The sequence below is a fragment of the Centrocercus urophasianus genome, unplaced genomic scaffold, assembly GCF_019232065.1.
Source record: "Centrocercus urophasianus isolate 14NV4802_14NV808 unplaced genomic scaffold, USGS_Curo_1.0 seq_10, whole genome shotgun sequence".
In the NCBI taxonomy this organism is placed as follows: Eukaryota; Metazoa; Chordata; class Aves; order Galliformes; family Phasianidae; genus Centrocercus; species Centrocercus urophasianus.
In genome coordinates, this window is record NW_024884142.1 from 100,736,197 (window position 1) to 100,757,869 (window position 21,673).

The 21,673-nt window shown below is 46.1% G+C and overlaps 2 protein-coding genes across 6 annotated transcripts in view; one reads left to right on the forward strand and one right to left on the reverse strand.

The window, feature by feature from the left end:
* Positions 1–6,804, forward strand: part of EML6 (EMAP like 6) — a 108,812-nt gene extending 102,008 nt beyond the window's left edge. For both annotated transcript variants that reach the window (XM_042811443.1, XM_042811452.1), the window contains 6 exons: positions 4–176; positions 625–787; positions 1,170–1,273; positions 2,390–2,543; positions 2,833–2,933; positions 4,353–6,804. In XM_042811443.1, the coding sequence (XP_042667377.1) occupies positions 4–176; positions 625–787; positions 1,170–1,273; positions 2,390–2,543; positions 2,833–2,933; positions 4,353–4,377 (720 nt within the window). In that variant the 3' untranslated portion in view covers positions 4,378–6,804. The remainder of the gene's footprint in view (positions 1–3; positions 177–624; positions 788–1,169; positions 1,274–2,389; positions 2,544–2,832; positions 2,934–4,352) is intronic.
* A 564-nt stretch (positions 6,805–7,368) lies between these two features.
* RTN4 (reticulon 4) overlaps positions 7,369–21,673 on the reverse strand; it is a 38,100-nt gene continuing 23,795 nt past the window's right edge. For all 4 annotated transcript variants that reach the window (XM_042811493.1, XM_042811484.1, XM_042811476.1 and 1 more), the window contains 6 exons: positions 16,890–17,097; positions 14,865–15,003; positions 10,697–10,766; positions 10,020–10,066; positions 8,704–8,762; positions 7,369–8,313 (listed from right to left, as the gene is read on the reverse strand). In XM_042811493.1, the coding sequence (XP_042667427.1) occupies positions 8,271–8,313; positions 8,704–8,762; positions 10,020–10,066; positions 10,697–10,766; positions 14,865–15,003; positions 16,890–17,097 (566 nt within the window). In that variant the 3' untranslated portion in view covers positions 7,369–8,270. The remainder of the gene's footprint in view (positions 8,314–8,703; positions 8,763–10,019; positions 10,067–10,696; positions 10,767–14,864; positions 15,004–16,889; positions 17,098–21,673) is intronic.

The window sequence follows — 21,673 nt, forward strand, 5'->3', positions numbered from 1 at the left end:
CAGAAACTCCTGAACAAAGTCAACCTGGGTCACCCAGCAAGATGTGCTGCCTACAGTCCTGATGGAGAGATGGTCGCCATCGGCATGAAGAACGGAGAGTTTGTGATCTTACTGGTTAACAGCCTTAAGGTGTGGGGCAAGAAGCGAGACAGGAAGTCTGCAATTCAGGATATTAGGTATGTCCAACAGGCCTGAGCTCTGCAAGGACACAGCCCTTCCTCTGGAAATAGTCCCACAGGGCCAAGTTCATTCATTTATTTATTGTGATTAATTCATCTCTATCTACCAGTAATTTGTACACTGTGGAGTTACGATTCTGGGAATGAATATAATAATGCATTGTAAAATTGCAAATCCTGTTCCTTTCTCACAGAGGATTAATGTTGTTCTTCATATCATACTGTGCACTCTAATACAAGTGCAATGTTAACCTCAGTTAACAATATATGATGTCATCTGCCTATGAAGCACCAAATTTGATTTGGACTGAATTTCCCTATTGATACAAGGTTTGTCTTGTTTTCCAGTAAAATTGATTTGCCCTTTTGTGTTATCATGGGAAGCAAAAGCAAATCTTGCACAGAAACAGTAAATTATATCCTCATTCTGTATCTTGTTGTCTAGGATCAGCCCAGATAACAGGTTTTTGGCTGTGGGTTCCCAAGAGCATACTGTAGATTTCTATGATCTCACTCAAGGTACAACCCTAAACCGAATAGGCTACTGCAAAGATATTGCAAGTTTTGTCATCCAGATGGATTTTTCTGCTGACAGCAGGTACATTCAGGTATGTCGTGTGTGGGCAGTCTTGTTTCTGTTTCCTGTGACTGGTTATCAGGCATAATGGCAAGATGGCAAGCTGAATTTATGTGTGAGTTGCTTCCTTCTTAAACTTTCCTGATCTAGTAACATTGGGTTGAGGTAAACTAGAGAGTATACAGCTGAAAGGAAAGCCATCCATACGCACTGAAACACTTGATTCACTTATCGCCCTGTCACTGTTATTCCTTTATATCACATATCAAGAATTACAGCAAACTAAAAAGAAAAATGCATCCTAGATGTTTATTTCCTGATATTACTATTACTGCTGTTACCACTGCAGTTCTTTACAGAAGAAATCACTGCATTTACAGTGAAGTTTATAGCTTTTCCTTTCCTGCATTCAGGTATCAACCGGTGCCTATAAGCGTCAAGTCCATGAGGTGCCACTAGGAAAGCAAATAACAGATACTGCCACGATAGAAAAGATCACATGGGCCACGTGGACAAGGTAAAAAAACAAAGCAGAACAAAAGCAAACACTAGAAACTAAAAAGTTCTGCCTGACTGGGGACAAGTACAGTGGAGAATACAATACAGTGCACAAGGTCGAATTGTGTACACCATACACATAGAATATCCCAGGGTTTGGCAAGCCTATAAGAGAGGGGTACACACTCCACTTCCACAGAGACCTCTAACACATGTTTTTCAACACTCTGGTTGGTGTCATGCTCTGCGTAGTGTCATTAATGCTGTCAGATATCCGTGCTGATTGTTGCCATTTGTTCCAGATTTCTATGCTGTTACAGCTTTACTTTTATTGGCACGCTAGGATAGGTTGCTACCTTAACCCACAGTGAACACCAGCAGCATAGGAGGTGTGGAAACATGAGCTGATTGTATAGAAGGGGGTTGTGGGTACCGTTAGAACATATCTGCTGACGTGCATTTATATAGGGCCCTCCCCACACCTTTACAAATCCGTGGCTGTGCTCTTACTGTAGAAAGTGGAACAGGCCAGGAGCCCATCTGGCAGCAAACAGAGGGATGGTACAGGCAGGCTTTAGGATAAGGTAAGTGAGAATCCTCCCACTCTTACTGCTCTGCCATGGAGCAAGCTGAAAAATCTGCCCTGAATTTCTCATTTCTAAGGACTCTTTGGACAGATTGTGGGAATGGGGCAGAGGCATCAGTTTGTGGGTAAAACAGCAATAACTGCACAGAACCTCAACTAAGGGGAAGACAGCTCCTCTGAGAAATGCTCAGCTCCAAAGGAGCATTCATTCATTCCACAACCTTAGGGTAAGAGAACATCATTGTAAAAAGCTCTGTGAGGTACGGGCTCACAAGGACAGGCAAGGCCAGAGCTACACAAGCTGCTGCTGCAGAATGAGGGGAGTAGTTTCACAGGAGATAAACCTCAGGATGTGTGGTTAGAGCTGGTTTTGGAGTCACACAACACAGGTGCATTGCTGTGATGGGCTCCATTGTGGGAGCACTGCTCTGTGCAGTGGTTTAGTGGGAGAAGGCTTGCTTGTAAGGAACAGTTTTCTATCAGGATGCTCTGCAGCAACAAGAAAGTATTATGGTCTAACATTCTTTTTTTAACTTCCTTTTGGAACAGCATTCTTGGAGATGAAGTCATTGGAATTTGGCCACGAAATGCAGATAAGGCAGATGTCAATTGTGCATGTGTGACCCATGCTGGCCTGAATATAGTCACAGGGGATGACTTTGGTCTGGTGAAGCTGTTTGATTTCCCATGCACAGAAAAATTTGTAAGTGGAGGTTTTGTTTTCCTTCACTCTAAGCAGCTTACTTTCCCCATGTTCACATTCCTTAGCACGTGGCTTTAAGGAGAGCGTGGTGCAGTGGGTCAGCTGCAGGCTGCTGCTGGCTGCTGGGGGGCATTGCTGCCTTCCGGCACTGGGGGAGGTGCAGTGCTCGGAAGCAGGTGCTGAGTTTGGATAGTGGGGGCTCGAAGGGAATGCTCACAAGTCAGCATTGTTGCTCTTCAGCACTAAGATGGAGTAATGAAATCCTGAACTTTTTTTCTTTTTCCACCAGGCCAAACACAAGCGGTATTTTGGGCATTCTGCGCACGTTACCAACATACGCTTTTCTCATGATGACAAGTATGTGATCAGCACAGGAGGAGATGACTGCAGGTATTATTTATTTTGATTTATTTTCATGATGAAGAATTAGAAAATTCACTGTGCACCTTTGCACGCCAAATCTGCAGCAGTGCATGCACTGCCCTTCTGGGCTCAGGCTGCATTCATTGCTGCCTGCTGAAATCTGAGGTTTGCTTTTCTTAGTTTTGCAGTGCTCTATTTAATGCTTGATTTTGGCTGATTTATTCCTCTGCTTGGCATGGAGCCAGCTGTTGGATAAAGCTCCTTGCAGTACCTTGCAGTCTGGTGCTTTGCCTTCAGCACCCAGCGCCTGCACCGCACTCCCTGGCTCGCTGTCTTCCTGGAACAGCTGGCTCAAGCAGAGCTTGCCTGATGCCAATACGGAGCTGGGAGCTGCTGGAGGACTGGAGGTGGCTGAAGGAGCCCCTGCTGCTGGCACGGAGCCCCGTGTGGGTCTGAAGAGCACTGAGATCAAAGACAGCTGGTGGGGATGTCAGTCACACCAAAATAACTGCAGGGTTCCCACCCAGCAAAGGGCAGGACAGGAATTCCAGCAGAAGAAACAGCACAGCAGACTTAGAAAACCATTCAAACAGAGGAGCCTGCCCAAAAGGGGTCTGAATTTAAAGAGGGGAAAAAATTCAGGAAGTGTGTGTGTGCGCAGGGAGGAGGGGTAGGTGTCTGTCATAGTGTTGTTTTGTGCAGCTGTGCAACAGCAGTGTGTGGCTCTGGGTGTGCAGCTGTATGTGTAGGGATGTGTGGCTGTGCTCACTGCAGTGTAGCTGTGGTTGTAGCTGTGTGTGGATGCGTGCAGCAGTGCATGGCTGTGGCTGCGTAGGGCTCCTGAGGGCTTTGTGTGCACACGTGGCTCTGCATTGGGCTCTGGCTTTGTGTGTGGCTGTGGGAGTGTGCACGTGCCATGTGTGAAGGATGTGTGTGGCTCTGGTAGCTTTGTGCGTGCTGCTGTGTGAGAATGCATGTCTGTGGTGCATAGATGCCTGGCAGTGTGTGGCTTAGTGTGTCTGTGTCTGTCCATCCATGTCTGCACACATTGTGGGTCTCGATGTGCCCGTCTCTGTGCATTTGTGTGTACACACGTGGCTCTGTTAGTGTGCCCGTCCACGTGTCTGTGTCTGCAGGTGTGCACACATGGATGTGTCTGTCGGTCCGAGTGTGTCTGTGTGCACCTGTCTGTCCATCTGTCTGCATCTTTGTCCGTCCATGTGTCCATGAATGCATGTGCATGAAGACAAAGCCCTGGTGCTGCTGGGGAAGGCACTGCAGTGTTTCTGTTCTGCTGGGCTCACCTCTGCCTCACCTGGAGGCGCGTGCTTCAGTGTGCACTTAGTCCACCACTCTCTCTTACAGAAAAGATGCTGGAGGTGACTTCAAAAAATATCAGTCAGTGGTATCAATCAAGTGATGAGCTACCAATTAATTTCTTTGCAGTGTGTTCGTGTGGCGATGTCTCTGACAGCTCCTGCTGTGTTGCTGCCACCCCAAGCGCTGGCTCAGGACCGGACAGCCACGGATGCCTCTCCCCCTTCAGCTGCTGTGACTGCTGCCTGATGCTGCTGGAGGATTTCATCTTTCCAGATTTCTTGTGACTGTAGTGAGCATGAATGTGCTCTTGTGTCTCAAATACCAACATCCCAGAGCAGGGAGCTGAGGTTTGGAAGGGAAGTTTTGTAAGCGGGGTGGGCCAAAGTGAACAGGTAACTGCCTAATACTGTATTATTCAAACCGTGTGGGAGAAGGGAGGATGCAGAGAAAAATGCTGGGCCCTTTAATTGGTGTAATTTCAAAATTCATGGCTCGAACATTCACAAATGTTTTCACCACACCTGCTTCAAACTCAATCTCAGTGCACTCAGTAGAAGCACAGGCTGCTAATGAGGACACTGGGCTCACACTGCAGCTGTCTGTAATCAAAGAAGTGAAGTATAGCTCTTAAAATCCTTTTTTTTTTTTTTTAAATATGTTTCCTTGGCAAATTTTTCTATCCATTAAGTGCCTTTGAACAATATTTCTCGTAGTATGGCCTCCGATCTTGCCTCCCTCCAGTCTGCTTTCAACATATGGTGCTAAACTTCCACACAGAGGAGGGCTAACCACTCACACCCCTTCCAGAGGTGTACTTACGTTATCCCTGAGTACTGCTTTGGTTTTTCATACCTTTAAAAAACAAATTCCAGAATGTTTCTGTGAGCAGGAACCTACACAAGCTGTAAGGCCAAACATTTCCTGCCATGCTGTTCACAATTAGTTCATGCTGGGAGGTTGGCTGCAGCTAGAACTTGAAGCTTAACCTAAAGCAGAGCCAGAAGGGGGCAAAAAGGAAGGTTTTAAACACAAGTAATGAGGAAGTTATTCCTTGAGTGTTCCTGTAGTCTCTCTGGTTGCAGGAAAATGTACTTCATGTTTAATTAAATGCTGGCCCAGGCAGTGACCATCAAATCTGTGAAAGTATTCTGAAAGCCACCAGGAATCAGTGCTCCCCACTCTGCCAAAGGGATCTCCTGACCCTGGGAACACTGCTGGCCTGGGCCCTTCAGCAGGCAGCCAGCCCCATGCTGCCTGGTCTCAGAAAACACATCATTCAGGTACCCAAGAAGTGTTCCTGCCCTTGAGAAAAGCATCGTCTGCGCTCAGTTTGAATTCCTCTTCCTGTCATTGCTTTTCATGCACCCTCTGCAGCAGCCTGAGCTGTGACCACAGGCAGGAGGGCAGCAGCTGCTGCAAGGAAATGAGAGGTGCTTCCACGTGGAAGCGGAGACCAGGAGCAGATGCTCACAAAGGACAAGCAGAACTGTTCAACAACTGTTAATGAACATTTCTGCAAGACCAGAAACCAAGGGACAATGAAATTGGAGAAAGAAAAGTAAGTAATTAAGTTCAACAACTTTTTCAAGTGAAACTTTGAAAAGGAACAGAAAATCTGGGCACTGTGAAATGATAATGGAGATAATGGACATTCAAGGAGGTTATTCAAGAAGGATGTGGATGCCCCAGCCCTGGAGGCATTGAAAGCCAGGCTGGATGTGGCTTGGGGCAGCTTGGTCTGCTGGTTGGCAGCCCTGCACGTAGCTGGGGGTTAAAACTAGATGAGTATTGTGGTCCTTTTCAACCCAGGCAATTTTGTGACATGGGAATGACTTTGTTCTTTCAGGATTGTTTTTTAATCTAAAGAATTCAAGGCCAAAAGAGAACGTTCTGACTTTAAGTGATGTTAAATAGTGCTTTAGTCCCAGTTCAGCTCAACGAAATGCTGAGCTGTGGAACTGTCCTGCTGTGCCACTTCACACTCCCACACCAAGCTCTGATAGCAGCAGTTGGACCCAGAATATTGTAGTGCTGACCACTGAAATAAACCCCTGTCCCATTCAAGGAGCAGATCTATGTATATTTAACACACAAAAGTGCTTCAGCAACCTCAAAGAATCAGCTTTTTTTAAAACTGAATTTATTAATGCCTTATATTACTATACAGAAGATCAGTTTGTCAGATACACAGTAAGAGTCCCTATGCAGTTTTTGTTTTGTTTTTTAAGGAATCCTTTTGGATCACATGGTGTAATCCCGTTGGGTGGTGATGTCAGTGAGCACCTTCTTGGCCTATGTTGTCATGTTTGCCTTTCGCACTGATTGTATCCTGACCAAAAGCAGCTGTGCAGCAGCAGGAGCTATCGACAGCAATGCTACCACTACCTTACAGCAATAGCAGCTGTCAGGAAAGCACTTGCAAATTTCTATGTTTATATCGTTTGGCTTTATCTGTAAATGTTCAGAAGTGAGGATGTATTATACTGTAAATTAATACATTAGTGCATGAATTTATTTTTCAATGGTCAAAATGCCATTCATGTAACATCTGTGTCTCTAATAAATTTGGATACCAGTTTTCAATGTCCAGCTCTCTGACTCAGACGCCGAAAACAAACCAAACATCTGAAAAAATACTGGACTGACTTGCTTGACAGTTCCCCTCAGAACAAGCAGCCAAGGACCCTGAAACTCTTTTAGCAGACTCCCATCTCACCTCCCTAAGGTTCAGTGACAGCTGAGGAGCGACTGGGGGTGGCAATGCAGGGCCTCCTGCTGCTCTGTGAGCCACCACAGCTGGGGCTGAGCAAACTGCTTCACGCTGCACAGACGGAAAGAAAAGGTACCATGAAAACTCCACCTACTCACACTGCTCGAAATCTGACAAACTATTTCTACCACCATGTACAATGCATGTTTAAGCACGAGGAACTTAAAATAAACACAAATATATTAAACTTACCTCAAGAAAGCAAAATGCCGGTATTATTTTAAGTCTATAAGCTTTATTGATACTTGGGTTTTTTTTGTTTGGGGTTTTTTTTTTTGTTTTTGTTTTTTTTTTTTTGCTTTTTTGTTGATTTTTTGTTGGTTTTTTGTTTTACATTTCACAATGCATTCCACAGACTTAGTTCAATACAGCTTAAACTGCAAGTGTTTATATTTTCATTGACCATTTCTTGCATAACAAGGTTTGAAGTTCCCAAACAACATTTGCAGCATGAGATATTCAGTCCACACATGTTCAGAGTTTGAGAGACTGTAGAATTATTTGCTCAAAATTAACTACTGTACGTTTGCGCAGCCAAGTGTATGCTGTAATTTCAATTTACGTGGAGGTTCCTTTGTTCGTTGCTCTTTTTTTGCTTCTTTTAAACAGATGCTAGTGTTTACAGAGACGTTTTAGTTTCTCAAGCTTGTGTGCTATGGAGCTAGTCCAGAATCAGTCAGTTCTCTGACGTACGAAGCACTGTGGAGCAGCTGAAAGATCTAAGCTTTGTGAAACACATATATATATATATATATATTGGCAATTGATAAAACAATAAAATCACAATACAGCTATACTCATACCAAAAGGCAAGATTCTTCAAAACTTGCTAAAATGGTATATTCTTCTAAAACATCTCATTTTAGAAAATCTGCATCAATCTACACAGACCATACACAGTGCACAAACTGGGAAGTGTTCTCCTCTGCTCCACCTGCACTACCTCTTCTGGAACGCAGCAGCGCCTACCTCTGATAAGCAAAATGTACAGCTTTCTCAAATCTTTTGTATTAGCCAGTGCTGCACACAGGATAAAGAAAGATGATTAGTTTTAAATCCATACATAGCAGCTTACAATACTTAGGATGATGAAACACATGGCAGTCAAAACAGTTATTTTTCCTCAAACACTGCGTTGCTAAAAAATAAAGATCTGTGAAATTGCACTGCAATGTCAAGGGTTTCGCTATACCCTGACCCTCCCCATGTAAATCCAAATGAGTATTTTCCCCCTTAAAAGCTGAACTTCCTATCCATAAGTTGCTTCGGGCTTTTTACTCGGTTTTGCGCTTCAGCCCAGGGATCTTTGCTTGGATCCTGCAAAAGGAATGGGAGAGGAAAAAGAATGGCATTGGAGAAAGCAAAATAGAGGAGGTAGAAAGGTATTCTTAGGGATGTGGAGGTCATTAGCACAGCAAACCAACCACTACCCTCAGAAACTGGTACAACTGCTAAATTCCTCCTCATGCGCCCCACAGCTGCAAATGCTGAGGGTCTGTGGTTCTACTGGTAGCTTCAATCTATACATTTCCATTAGAAATCAAACTGGATGAACTTAACGGCAACAGCAAGAGGGGAACAGACTTCACAACCACTCTATCTAACCAAAAGACTTTCTCCTCCCACAACTTGCAGTATGGGGCATGTAGTGTGGGGTTGCTGTGCACATTATTTATACAGGAAGTGAAACAAACAACAAATACTCACTTTGCCATCGCATCCTTGACATTCTTGTTCACTAGTCCCAAATAATGGTCGATCTGGGCCTAAAAGGAAAGATGGGAGATGTTACAGATCAACTGCTGGATGGCAGCATTACAGCAGGGCACCAGGATGTGCCTCACAGGATCAACTGCTGACAGAAGGAAGGAGCTCAGCACTGGTTATTCCCCGGGCTGATGCAGCCCAAGCCCAGCTCCCTCTCAGTCACCTTCCAGCGCAAAACCCTCCACCCTGTGACTGCTGATCAAAAGGCAGCAGTTTGTCCAGGTAAAAGATGCTCACTGGAGCCCACTGCTAAGCTGAGCATCAGCAGGAGATTGCATTTTTAAACACAGGCCTTTTTCACTCACGCCTCTTCTTGAGGCAGCTCTGACAGAGTGCACCACCCAGGAGGAGGTGAGGAGCAGTCACCCCTGGGGCACCCAGAGAAGGAAAGCTGCTTTGGTGGGCCGGGCCTTCTAAAGAGCTTACGCCCTCAGGGAGCAGCCTTCAGCTCAAGAGGATTGAGGAGCTGGGGTTAAGCCACACCACTTGTCCATCAGGTTTCCTCAGTGCTACAGGATTTCCTTTTGCTGCAGAGCTCGTTGGCTCGTTTCTAGGCTCATCTGGGAGCTCAGAGAGGAGCCCAAGAGGCTCTGCCATCTTCTCAGCGCTTCTCTTCCTCCTTTCCCAAATTGCAGGCTGGCCTCTCTGAGCGGGGTTGTTTTTGAAAGAGGAGAAGGAACTGCTAAGCCAGCATTGGCTTCCCCCCTCCTCCTGTAGATACTCCCTGCTCCAGCTCTGCTATTATTTCACCATATGCATTTTGCTTTGGGTTCTTCTTACCTCCTTCATGTAACATCAGTCTGTCAACAGGAGAAGTATCAGAAGCATCTCCCATCACCGGTTTTTGTCGGAACTACAAATTCCATGGGGATTTGGGACACAAATCCTGAATATTATTAGCTCCAAAGTGGTTTCTTCAGAACTCACATCAAGAGCAACACCCCCTGCCTAATGCTGCTGTCATCCTGACCAAATACAAATGAGAGGACAAGAAGGCCTCCAGGTTAACCAGGACCGTTTCGTAACTGTTTGCTGGGGCAGCCCTCTTAAGTTCCACCAAACAGGAGGGGGGGAAGCACACACAGTTTGGACTTCACAGCAAACTCTGTTCTCTGGCACTGGCTCCTGGTTAAAGGCCTGTGCTTCAAAGGCTTCAGAGTTTAGAAGGATAAAAAAAATTGGTTTTATTCCTTCCTGGTTTTGTTTCAACAGAGCTAATCTCACAGAGTGCTTAATGAATCCTATTAAAAACTCACCTGATGTCTCTCATAAATAACAGGAACACTGAAGAGCGAAATCAAAGCTGGAAAAGAAAAGATCACTGGTATAAATACTGACAAAAGAACAGTGCTCTGTTTAATGGAGGCTAGTGTTCACCTTGACCCTTCTTTCAAAAAGCTACAGGAAAAAGCAATAGCTAAGCTACATACAAAAATCATTGGTCAGTAATTTCAACTGTCTACTAAGGAGTTGGGCTGCTCTTCAAGTCTCATTAATGGCATGGTGCATCTGATCACAGCTCACTTCTGCACTGGGTTATACACATTCTTCAGACCCCAGTTTGCTTCTGACAGCTGCTCTGGACTACCAGAATCAAACTATCTTGAGTGGGAGGGGACCAGATCTGCTCCTGCGCCTCCACCAGTAAGTTACAGTATAGCAACCATGCTAAAGAAAAGCTAACCCGGACAGATAAGCACAAGGGACCATGCTTCTGAATGATACAAAGTCTGAAAAATCAGCAAATTCAGCAGCACAGTTCACAATTATCCCTCTGCAGTGTTATCAGTGCCCTAGAAGAAGGACACACAACTGCATCATTTCGATACACTCTCAAGAACCCAGGAACAGCCTCGGAATACCAGGCAGACCTCAGTGCTTTTTCAGGGTTATTCTGTCATGCCAGCTATTTAACACAACTTGAAACACTCACCCAGTATCAGTAATGTCAGACCATTGAACAAGGCACCAACATAAGTGAACACCCACATCAACACTGCAAACTGTAAAGGAAAAAAAGCACGTTAGCCCATGATGTGTGGTACAAAAACATACCGGCCGTAACACTAAGTGAGAAAAATTCCCAAAACACACTCATAAAGCTAGAAAGCACGAGACATCACCGTGCATGTCCCATGTAATTATAGATGTGTGACGAGATGGCTGAAGGGTTCAGTAACAGGATATGTGGCCCCTTGTGTCTGGGTCATTGGGCTGAGCGCAGTGACCAGGAGTGGTCGCTACCTGGTGGCTGCCCAACGCCCTCTGCACTGATGTACTGCTTCCAACCCAGCATTTAGCAACAATGGGCAACCAGTTCCCAATTGCCTCCCTTCTAACACACAGAGCAGGACAGGCAAGTGAGGGGCTGGAGCAATCCAGCACCCGGGGATGCAGCCAGGAGCCAGCAGCCACCTCGCAGCGCGCCTGGCAGCCCAGCAGCCCGTATCCAAATGCATCAACTGCAGGGCTGTGCTGCATATGGGGATATGGAACTGCCCCAGCCGTGCTTCTGTCTCTGGGAGCCACCAAGTGCCCTGGGCATGGGGCTGTCACATCGCCATCCTTTGCCCACCACTGCTCCCGCACAGACCCTGTCCTTAGCAGCCCCAGCAGCTCTGAACAGGGCCGCCTGTCCTCCACCAGGTGCAGTGTCCCAGGCACACCTCTGACCTATACGGGGTGGGAAGGGCCATGGCTGCCAGCTCTATTTCTGTGTCAGCACCTCCCCGATCAGCCGCTTTCTTCTAGAGTTGCACAGCCCATAAGGAACGGAGCAGAAGCCAGGACTTGGGTGTCAGAGCAAGGGCAGTTAGCAGTGTGTATCTCTAAGCAATGACTTGTGCTTTGGTGAGATTATCAAGAAAAACAAAGCAGATTTCTCCAAACTCCCTCTTGATTCATTCAGACCTCTGTTCTGCTCTGCAGCGCAGTGGTGGGAAGTGGCCAGCAGCCTCTGCACACGGTGCTTTAACAAAGCCAACAGTCTGCTTCCAGCATGGGTCTGTCTGTGCAGCACGTCCCCCTTTGCACAGCAGGAGGAAAGCCAGGAACTGACCCTGCAGCAAAGAGCCCCGGGCCTGGGATCATTTCCATGACTCACAGCGCGCACTCAGCACCGTAAATCCTCAGGCTTCAAGCAAAAGCAGCAAAGAGCTCCAACAGCCACCCGAGCTCCTGAGTTGCTGCAGGGACAGGCAGGGGAGCATTAGTAACAGTGCTGAGGACTATGACCATGCCAGAAAACCAGGCTCATGCAAGCAGCAGGTAGCAGGACTGACCTATCAAGATAATGCTGTTCTTCCCACAAGCTCAGGACAGGACAGAAGGAAGGCATGGGGCCCAAGCTCACTGCCTGCATGTGACAATGACATGCAAGCCAGCAAAAACAAGCAGTGTATCTGATGGACTGAATGGAGTTTCTGCCACCTCATTCCAATGACTAGTAGCTCCAGTACTCAAAGCACAAGGCAATTTAACGGCAGATCCAGAAATGCCTATCCTTCAGCTTCTTTACTGTGAAGTGTTCCAACACAGCACGGAGCTCTATTTCTCAAAGCACAGTTGAGCAATGACAAACTGGGAGCTGTGTGTCCCAACGTCCCCGAGGAGCAGCTGCTGCTTGTGCAACTCAGTGCATGGCAGATCATGGTGCACTGGGGCCAAAGTGCAGCTTCTCCTGGGCCTTTGGCAAGGGCTCTTCTGGAGACCCTCCTGAGGAGCATCTCTTTGAGCAGCATAAACACTTAATCCATTTTAAGACTTCCACCACTGAATAATTGTTTAATAAAAACAGAAAAACTTCTTAACGAGACAGATTTTACAGCCAGAACTATTATGCACAATAAGCTGACCTGCAGACATTTTCTACAACAGAGCTCTTCAATTATACACAATCCTGCTGTTTCCTATAGTGAAGATGTTTAAACTACGCAAGCCAAGAATTGTGTTGGATTTTTTTTTTTTTTTTTTAATATAAAACCAGAGCCACTCTTTACATAATCAGGATCTCTGTGTTCTCCTCGAGCACAAACTCTTCAAACCAGCAGCTGAGAGCAGCGTTGGCATTTACTGCTTTCACAGAGGGCTGCTCCCAACTGCCATAAATTAGACTAATTAACCCACATGAAGTGCCTTAAATGCCAGAAGAGAGGGGACATGAATTACTTCAGCTGAATAAACACCTATTCCCCACATACCACACTATTTTAAAGGTGATTAGAGGGCCCTGAAGACATCCCAACTGGAGTCCATTCTATTCTGGTAGCCCTTCACGCAGTGCTGACCAAAGCAGCTGTTGGCCATTCACCATTTCCCAGTCCTTACTGCGAGGGACTGCGATCTCCAAACAAATGGCGTGGAAATTCTCCTCACTCAGAGGAAGGAACACACCGCAGGGGCCTTAATTCTTTAAAACATAGGGACAACCTTGTGACTACAATGTATTCTGCCACGTACCCTGTTGTTTCATCACATCCAAATAGGCCTTAAACAAAATAATCTTTTTCTGAACACAGACTCAATGCCATTAGGAAGCACAATAGACAAAGAGCGTGTTCCTTTCCTCCCTCAGACACCAAGTTATCAACATGCAATTCCAGTCACGTCAGAACCTTCCTCTTGGTGAAGGCCACAGCACTGCAGAGACGATCCCCAAGGACTCGGCCACTGAACGAAAGGCGAGAGCCTCGTACAGACATCAGCCACTCCATGCAGCCAAGTGGAAACACCAGCAAGGCACAGCCAGGCCCACCTGAGCCCTGCTGCCACAAAAGGCAGCAGTATCCACTGTACGTGAAGGCACAGCCCCATCACACGAGTACTTTCACTGCACAGCCCTGCAGGAGCAGGAAGATGATGACACAAAGCTCTGGGCTAAGGCTTCACCTCCCCTCTCCCTCCTGAGAACCTCGGTCTTCTCACAAGCAGCAGATCCCAGATGACCTGGGGCCTTACAATCTTTTTTCCAGAGGGAAAAGGCTCTTCCTATGGGAGATCTGCACAGCACTAACTACAGCATTTGCAATACCAGCTCTTGACTGTGTTGAGGCATAATGAGAAACAGGATCCACAACCACTGGTAAGATCCTGAGGTTTGTCTCTGGTTTCTATTCCACAAGTATAACAAAGACTTTCACAGCCTTCCTCTCTTATTCCAAGTTTCACTGGAAATCCCTTCCCTCAGCCCCACAACAGCTCAGAGGGCTCACTAAGCGAGGGAGAGATTTACTGGAGGATAAATGCAACTTTGCTTCAGAAGATTTAACAAACTGAAAAACAAATGGACAGCAAGCTGCATTCAATAAAGGAAACAACAGTTTGGAAGACAAAGCCAGGCACTAGGCTTGAAAGGAGAGAATATAATTCTCACAGAACAAAACTGGATTTGCAGCCATTTTTCTCTGTTTTTTTCACTGTCAGTTTTGCTCCACTGACTTCCAGTACTGTCCATCCAGCACCACTTGTGGTATGTGACATACCTGTTACGCTGTCTGGCAGGCTTCAGGCAGCTGCTTACAGAAACTGTCAGTAATTTGTATTACTAAACAAAACAATGATGTACACAAAAATCTAGTGACTGAATCAAGCATCCACCTTCCTAGAAAAACAAAGGCGTCATTCAGTCCCCATTCTTGCAGCAAAAGAATGGATACAAAGCTCTTGCTATTCAAGGCTAGGGGTTGTAGATTAACTGCAATACAGAAACAAACAAACAAAACAACATAACCACACTCTGTCAGTCCAGCCCTAAACTGAGGTTTTGTTTTTAAAGAGAGGTAATGGTGCATTCTAACTGCACACACAGGAGAGAAGCACCTTGTTTTCTTAAAAGATTTCCACTCTTAAGCACCAGGTACAGCTGAACTGCATGCAACCAAAGCCAGTTTCAGTTTTCCACTCAGTTTTATTGTACTGCCACAATGCAACCCTGTGGCCACATGTGGTGCTTTATAGGCAGCTGAATCACTTAGTACTTCCAAGTGGAGCCAAACAGAAATGTGAACTAACAACTGCATCAGGACAAGTGGGCTTTGCTACTCTGGGTCAGCAAGGAATCTATCTGCACAGTGCTGGTGTACCTACAGCTGGAGTAAACTCACCTTCAGAGAATCAACCAAGTCATCAACGAGGAAGAGGCGTCTCAGCTCCTTGACTGTGCCGTTGATGTGACCAAGCACAACATTGCTGTATTTCTGAATCAGCTCTTCAGACACAGCTACATCAGACTCCAAGTAAGCCCTGAAAGAAAGAACAGCTTGTGAAACTTTACTGCGAGAGCTGCACTAAGCAGTACCAACATACAGCACAGTGTCACCAAGAGACAAACCTCACAACACGCAGAATGCAAGGAGGACAGAACAGAACCAACCTAAGCTATCTTAGGAAGGGAAGAGCGAAAAACAAGCTGTGTTGTGCTCCTGTACTTAACATAGACATGCACACAGCCTGGCCCAGACCGTGCAGAAGGCACACTGACCTGCACACGGGGCCAGCGAGTAGCCAGACACGTCCAGCATCTCTGACCCATATACTGGCATCTGTCACAGTCAGAAGGCCAGCGGGTATTTAAAACAGGAGACACAGATGGAGAGGCTGGCAGGGGACAGGGGGATCGTTCTCTGGTTTTGCTGCTACATTAGGAAAAAGGGAATCCTTAAGGCAACCTCATATCTTACGGGACTTGAGATTCCTTCATTTCTCAGAGAAAGTCCTATGAAAGCAACGTATCCACTCTGCTGGAAGATGCTTTTGAAACACTGTGACAAATACACCAAGGCATGGGAAAACTGGCAAATTTTTCACAGTTCATTAAAAAAAAAAAAAGATACAGAAAAAAGAAAACCACTTTCTAGCAATTACTGACAGCAATTCTTTTCAAGTGTGTGTATTTACACCCCATTAAAGGTCCATTCCCACTGCACCCCGACTTTTGCCTGCATTAGTTGGGACTGTGGCACATGAAGAACAATATATTTGATTTCCACCTTAGAGAGAGGAGCAATGCAGCACCTTCTGTGACAGGACATCACTTTACATCTACTGCTGCTAACTAATTAATTTTCGGGGGAGGGATTCTGCTGTAAGGTGAGGTGTTGTTTTCTTTAATTAAATAACTATTTTAAACCCCTAGCTACACATAGTGGAGTCTCCTGTGTGCATTGGCTCCTACTGTCAAAATTAACAACTGCATGTGGTCAGGGAGAAATGAATTTGGGAAAGCTTTTGACTATGCTTACTGTAGATGAGAGGAAGAGAAATAGAGTAACTGGAAAGCCCACAAAGTTGTTAAGGGGGCTGCAAAGAGGAGGCAAGCAGGATTTTCTGAAAGGTGCAAGGGAAGCTGAGATTGAACCACTTTGCTCATTACAAAAGGAGAGAAGCAAGAGCAGTGTGGGATGGGGTTGGCATGGAAACCAGAAACAAGCACTCTCAGTAATTACTCTTACACATCAGTGGTTTTATTTCTTCTAAGATGCAGCTCTGCAGTAACAGACTGCAGTCTACACAGAAAAGAGCATAAATGCCAAGGATACTGCATTCCTACCCTGCAGGGAAGTGCACACCACAAGGGCTGCTTTCATCACTTAAAAGCAAGAGGCTAAAGAAAAAAATAAATCCTATCATTTAACTGCTCTATCCTTAGCGTTCTTCAGAGTCCAATCTTCTGAATTTCTTACCTGGGTAGGCTGCAATGAACCTGGATTCTCTGATCACAAGGCAGATTTGCGTATGAGAACACAGCTCTGCTGCTATGTGCTATGTGCTAGGAGTCTCCTGATGTCCCAGTAAGGTCAAAATCCCCCCTGCTGCATCTATTCTGACTTTCTTTAAATAAATTGCATTGGAAGTGCTGAAATAATCTTTAAATTTTGTACATCATCTCTCACTGGTTCACATTCTGAAGGCTGTATCACACTAAAATGCTTAGCCAATAGATTGGGGCATTGTCTGTCATTTTGGTTTCATTGGCTTTTTTTTTATAATGCAAATGAATACACTCTAGCATTCCCATTTATTTTCTTACACAACATATTCATGCACGTGTCATTCACCACCTCTACCAGCACCAGAAGCACTGCTCCCAAAAACACCACGTTTTTCCTTAATTAAAAGAAAAACCTCACCTAAATGGGTGGCCTTCGTCGGACTTTTGGATTGCCTGGATAACTCCCTTGTATATCCTAAAGCTGATGGTCACAGAAAGCAGGGCCAAGGCAATGTAAGCTGTCACGCTCACGATGCTGAACACTGTTAATGAGAGCAGCAGGAACAAGCTGGCACCAAACACCACTCCTGTCTTCTTAATGTCTCGCCAGTAAAGGAGGTCAACAACTAAAAATGTAAAAAGGTGAGAAATTAGAACAAGATACTTTTTGCACGCACATGAAAACAGAACACGATTCATTTGACTGCTGAGAGTCACCAAGAACAGAACTCGTGATCTCACTGTCAAACAAGAGCTGAAATGACAACTAGAAATAGGTTACTGTAGCCCTGACTTTGCATCGGGCTTCAGATTATTGGGATTATTGATGTTAGGATTAGCTCAAATGTAATTGCTGAATTTTAAGAACAATCCTGCCCTTCAGCGATGTCAGAATTAATCTCTTCAGCTATGGTACTGTGCTGTGCACCAGAACCACAGCACTTTGTGCTTTATTTCCTATCATCTTGGGGGATCTCTTGAAGACCACTTGCAGATTTCCCGTTGGGATGAAGGACAAAGACATCAACAGATCTCTACTTCTGCAAGTCCAAAAGAGGCAAAGGCATAACGGTTTGTTTTCTTCCCTTTTGACTAAAGTCATTCCTGTGGGAGCATATGAAGTCGACTATGGGTGACAACACAAAATTCAATTCAGGCTAAATCTGCTGGGTTATAACATAAAATATTTCATTTGTACACCAGGTTTACATTTTTTCCCATGACACTCAGCTAAGAACACAACACGATGGCATTTTCAGCATGCCTGTAAACTATACCCTTGTGTAAGTTTTAGGAAATGGCTTAGTGTGCCCACTACAGTTCTTTTTGGTTTGGGATGGTGGGCTGTTTTGGTGCTTGCCGGGAAGGTTTTTGGTTGCTTTTTTCCCAAAATACTAGTGAAATCTGACAAACATCATCCTCCATTGCTGAGCACACAACTGTGCCAAGCACACGGCCCAGCCTAGTCTAGTTCTATATCACATGGTGAGGTGCACAAAAACATTTGGCCTTCGTGGTTGTCATTTCCACAGCTGATGAGGTTTTCACAAGAATAAATTTCTCCTCTGCATCAAAACTGCTTGGTAAGAGAGGTAACGTGAGAGTTAATAAGTGCAGAACTCAAATCGTGGACAAATTATTACTTCGATCAGACATGGCTGTAGTAACCCTGACCCAGACAGTACAGAATGTTAGCTGTAACATTGCATATTACAATTCAGCAGGGAAACCTTGCTCTAAATGCCTGTAAAAGAAGTAATTCAATAATAGTACAGCTGCTATTTTGTCCTGGATGGAAGGATGGTAATGCACCAGCATTAAGTAACTTCGTGGCCTCCGTAGGGCAACGTCTGCACGATCCTTCTGAAGGTACAACGTGAAAATGCCACTGGAGCAATTTCACATGTTTCAGAAGCTGACATCCTGTCCTAATTATTTCTGTAGGGAAACCTAGCAGCAGGCACCGGAAAATTGAGAACTCGGGTCAGAAACATAAAAGAACCCATTATTTCCATAACGCAAAGCATTTTATGCAAATATTTAATTCCCATAAGCGTAGGAATTCCTTTGAGCTCTACAGAGTCACGTTACAGTTACACGAACACCTTAAATGTGTAACAAGTCACAACTGCTGCTGAAAGAAACCATCTGAGCCCTCCACCGCTCGGTGCCATTACATTCCTCAGCACAGCCGTACAGAGCCAGCCCAGCAATCTGCATGCAGCCCACATTGAGCACGACCAACACACAGCCCGAGCACCCAGCCAGATCAGGTGCCGGACGGCGTTCTCTGTGCGGCTCCACCAACATGTGGGGTGAGAGATAGAGCAGCCGACCAAGGAGGTGACGCTCCTGCCTCGGAACAGCGCGAGTTCCAAGTCCTCGTGGAACTGCAGCCTCTCACTGCGCACTGCTGAGCTGTTATTCCTCCTCATGTTACAGAGCTGCACTGCTCGCTTCCCTGGCAAACAAGCAACGCGCTGGGCCAAAGATAAGCACGCCTTTTCTTTACTACTTGCACACGTCAAACAAACAGAAATTAAGGCATGGCTGAATTCCTCTTGTATGAGCTATAAACCCTACATTAACCAACATCATATCTGGTTTCTTTGGTTTTGTCTCCAATTACAGAAGGGTCCCCCGGTGTCTCTGCATGCCTTATTAACAAGCTGGCAGGCAGAAGGTGGCAGCAGAAGGGGTGAGCTTCACCTACATGCACTGCAAACAGAGGGCTCTACTCACACTGAGCTGCACCTGGGGGAGATTTCCAAAAAGGGCAGTGGGCCTCTTGTTCCTCAATCACACAGAAATCTTTGAAAAACCTTACTTTTTGCTTCAGACACTGAAACCACTTTTATTTTTACGCCCTGCAACTGGAGCATCCATACACTACCACATGGATGACTCTCATGTGACATTCAGCACAGCCCTACTGCTCCTCTTGCAGCCAGCATCTGCTCTGCAGTGAGACAGCCCCTCCTCTGCAATGCAACGTTAAACATCCACACTGACAGGGGGTTCTTGCTGCTCCACAGGAAACCACGTACCGCAGGCAATAGCACCTCATACCTGAACCTGGCTCTAAAAATGAGAAGGCAGCAAGCCACCTGCAGGGCAGGCTCCAAAACAGGAGGAACACATGCTGAAACCGAAGCACAGCACAGATGCCAAGCACCCTCAGCAGCCCACCCCAAGGCTCCTGCTCTCCACAGTGAGAGCCCCCGAGCCGGGCCCTCCCACACCATGCTTCAGCTGCACAAGAATTTTCCCTCGCTGCCTCTGCTCCTTTTGGAGAAGCACCCCACCGACCTCGGCTTCATAACACGGCTATCTTGTTTCATAGTAAATTCTTCAAAGGGAAAATCCCACGTTATAAGGCATCTGAAACAGCGACCTGTAACTTTTAATCAGGGAGCAAACGCTGATTTCTCTTTTCCAATTGATCAGAACCAGCTATTCACATTTGCTTCTGAAGTGAAAGGGAAGGTTAAAGCACTGCTACCAGCAGCCCTCGGGGATGAACTCGAGCACACGGCATTCACAGCAAAGCCCACAGCAGCCAAACAAGTGCCCCAGAACAGCGCTGCCGCTCAGCACCTTTCCTTGAGGATCTGCTGTAAGCTTTCCTTCATACAACATGAACTATAATCTTCTGCTTTTAGAGCAAGTATTCCGGGCCTATTTCACAGCAAGAGCAGCTGTCTACATTTGGTAAGCACGAACTGTCACTTGGCATATCTAAAAATAGTACCACCAGCATCCGTGCCTTACATGCAGAACTCATCCAATTACATTTTGCCTTTAAAGCAAAGCGCCGTTACGCGGCACAAGGTTTATCACCGCATTTTTCTGAAGGCTCTTCTTTCTTTCGCTGACATTTAACTTAAAACCGAGCAATTTAATGCAGTTTCTGATGACAAAAAACAGCGGTTCAATATATTTAACCCGATAATCCTCTTTTTCTTTTTAAAAAAACCAAACAACCAAACCAAGTAATCCTCTCCTTTTCAGACAGAGAAATTAAAAGCCTCGAGATCTACGACAGTTTAATTCACAGACACTCAGTAAAAGCAAAAGAGAAGGGACTAACCCATTTTGGCATCCATCTTGAGCGTGCCTGCATGCACCAGCCTTGTGCAGCTACTCCCAGCGCCTTTCACTTCCTGCTGGGGCAGCGCTGGGGCAGCGCAGCGACGCAATGCCTGCCTCAGCCCGCAGCCAATGGCCGCCCCGGCGCGACGGCCGCGGGACGCAGCTGTGGGAGAGCCCGAATGCCATCAGCGCTGCTCGGTGCCGGGCACGTGCAAATGGACACACAAAGGGGCTCAGCCCAAAGAAAGACCCTTTGTGTGACAGGGGAGCGAAGAGAAAGCAAGGCGGGTGTGATTTACAGAGGCTGTGCGCGCAGCGGCCATGACACAGAGCCTTTCTGCGCTCTGAAACATAAACAGAAATTCCTTCTGTTCCTCAAACAACAGTAACAGCACAACTAGAAACCTTTTCTGGATCAGATTAAGAACAGCGTGGTACTGACACAGAAATTTAACAGAATTACAGAGATCGAGCTTTTAAAGGTCTCTATGGTGTAGAAGAAAACTGCCATCACGGCCATTAAGACCACAAATAGGTAAATTGCCAATTTCTTTTTAGAGGGGCACTTTCCGGTCAAGCTAATTAAACTTCTTAATTACTCGTGACAGTGATCTTCACGGTTTCCACAGATCTTCTGTAGAGAGCATCTGACAGCCCAGACCCGAAGCTGCAGCTCCCCTTCCCAAGCTCGCTCAGCTCTCATCCAACTTAATCCGACCCCAAAGCAAAGCCACACAGCAAGGAGCCAGCACAGAGCCTGTCTGCGCCCCACAGCACCTGCCTCTGTAGGCAGCTCTGCAGGTGGGCAATTCATTTGGAGGGCCTACATGGAAAGATGTAAGCCCAAAGGAAAGCAGCCTTCACTTTGTGTCACCATGGCTGGTGGCCAGGTAGGATGCAGTTGCTGGGGATGGAGCTACGAGACAGTCAGGTGGAAGCTGGTTTAGAATCATTAAGGTTGGAAATGAGCTCCAAGATCATCCAGTCCAGCCATCAACCCACCCCACCATTCCCACTGCCACATCCCTCAGTGCCACATCCCCACGGCTCTGGGACACCTCCAGGTGACCCCACCGCTCCCTGGACAGCTGTGCCACTGTCTCACCTTCT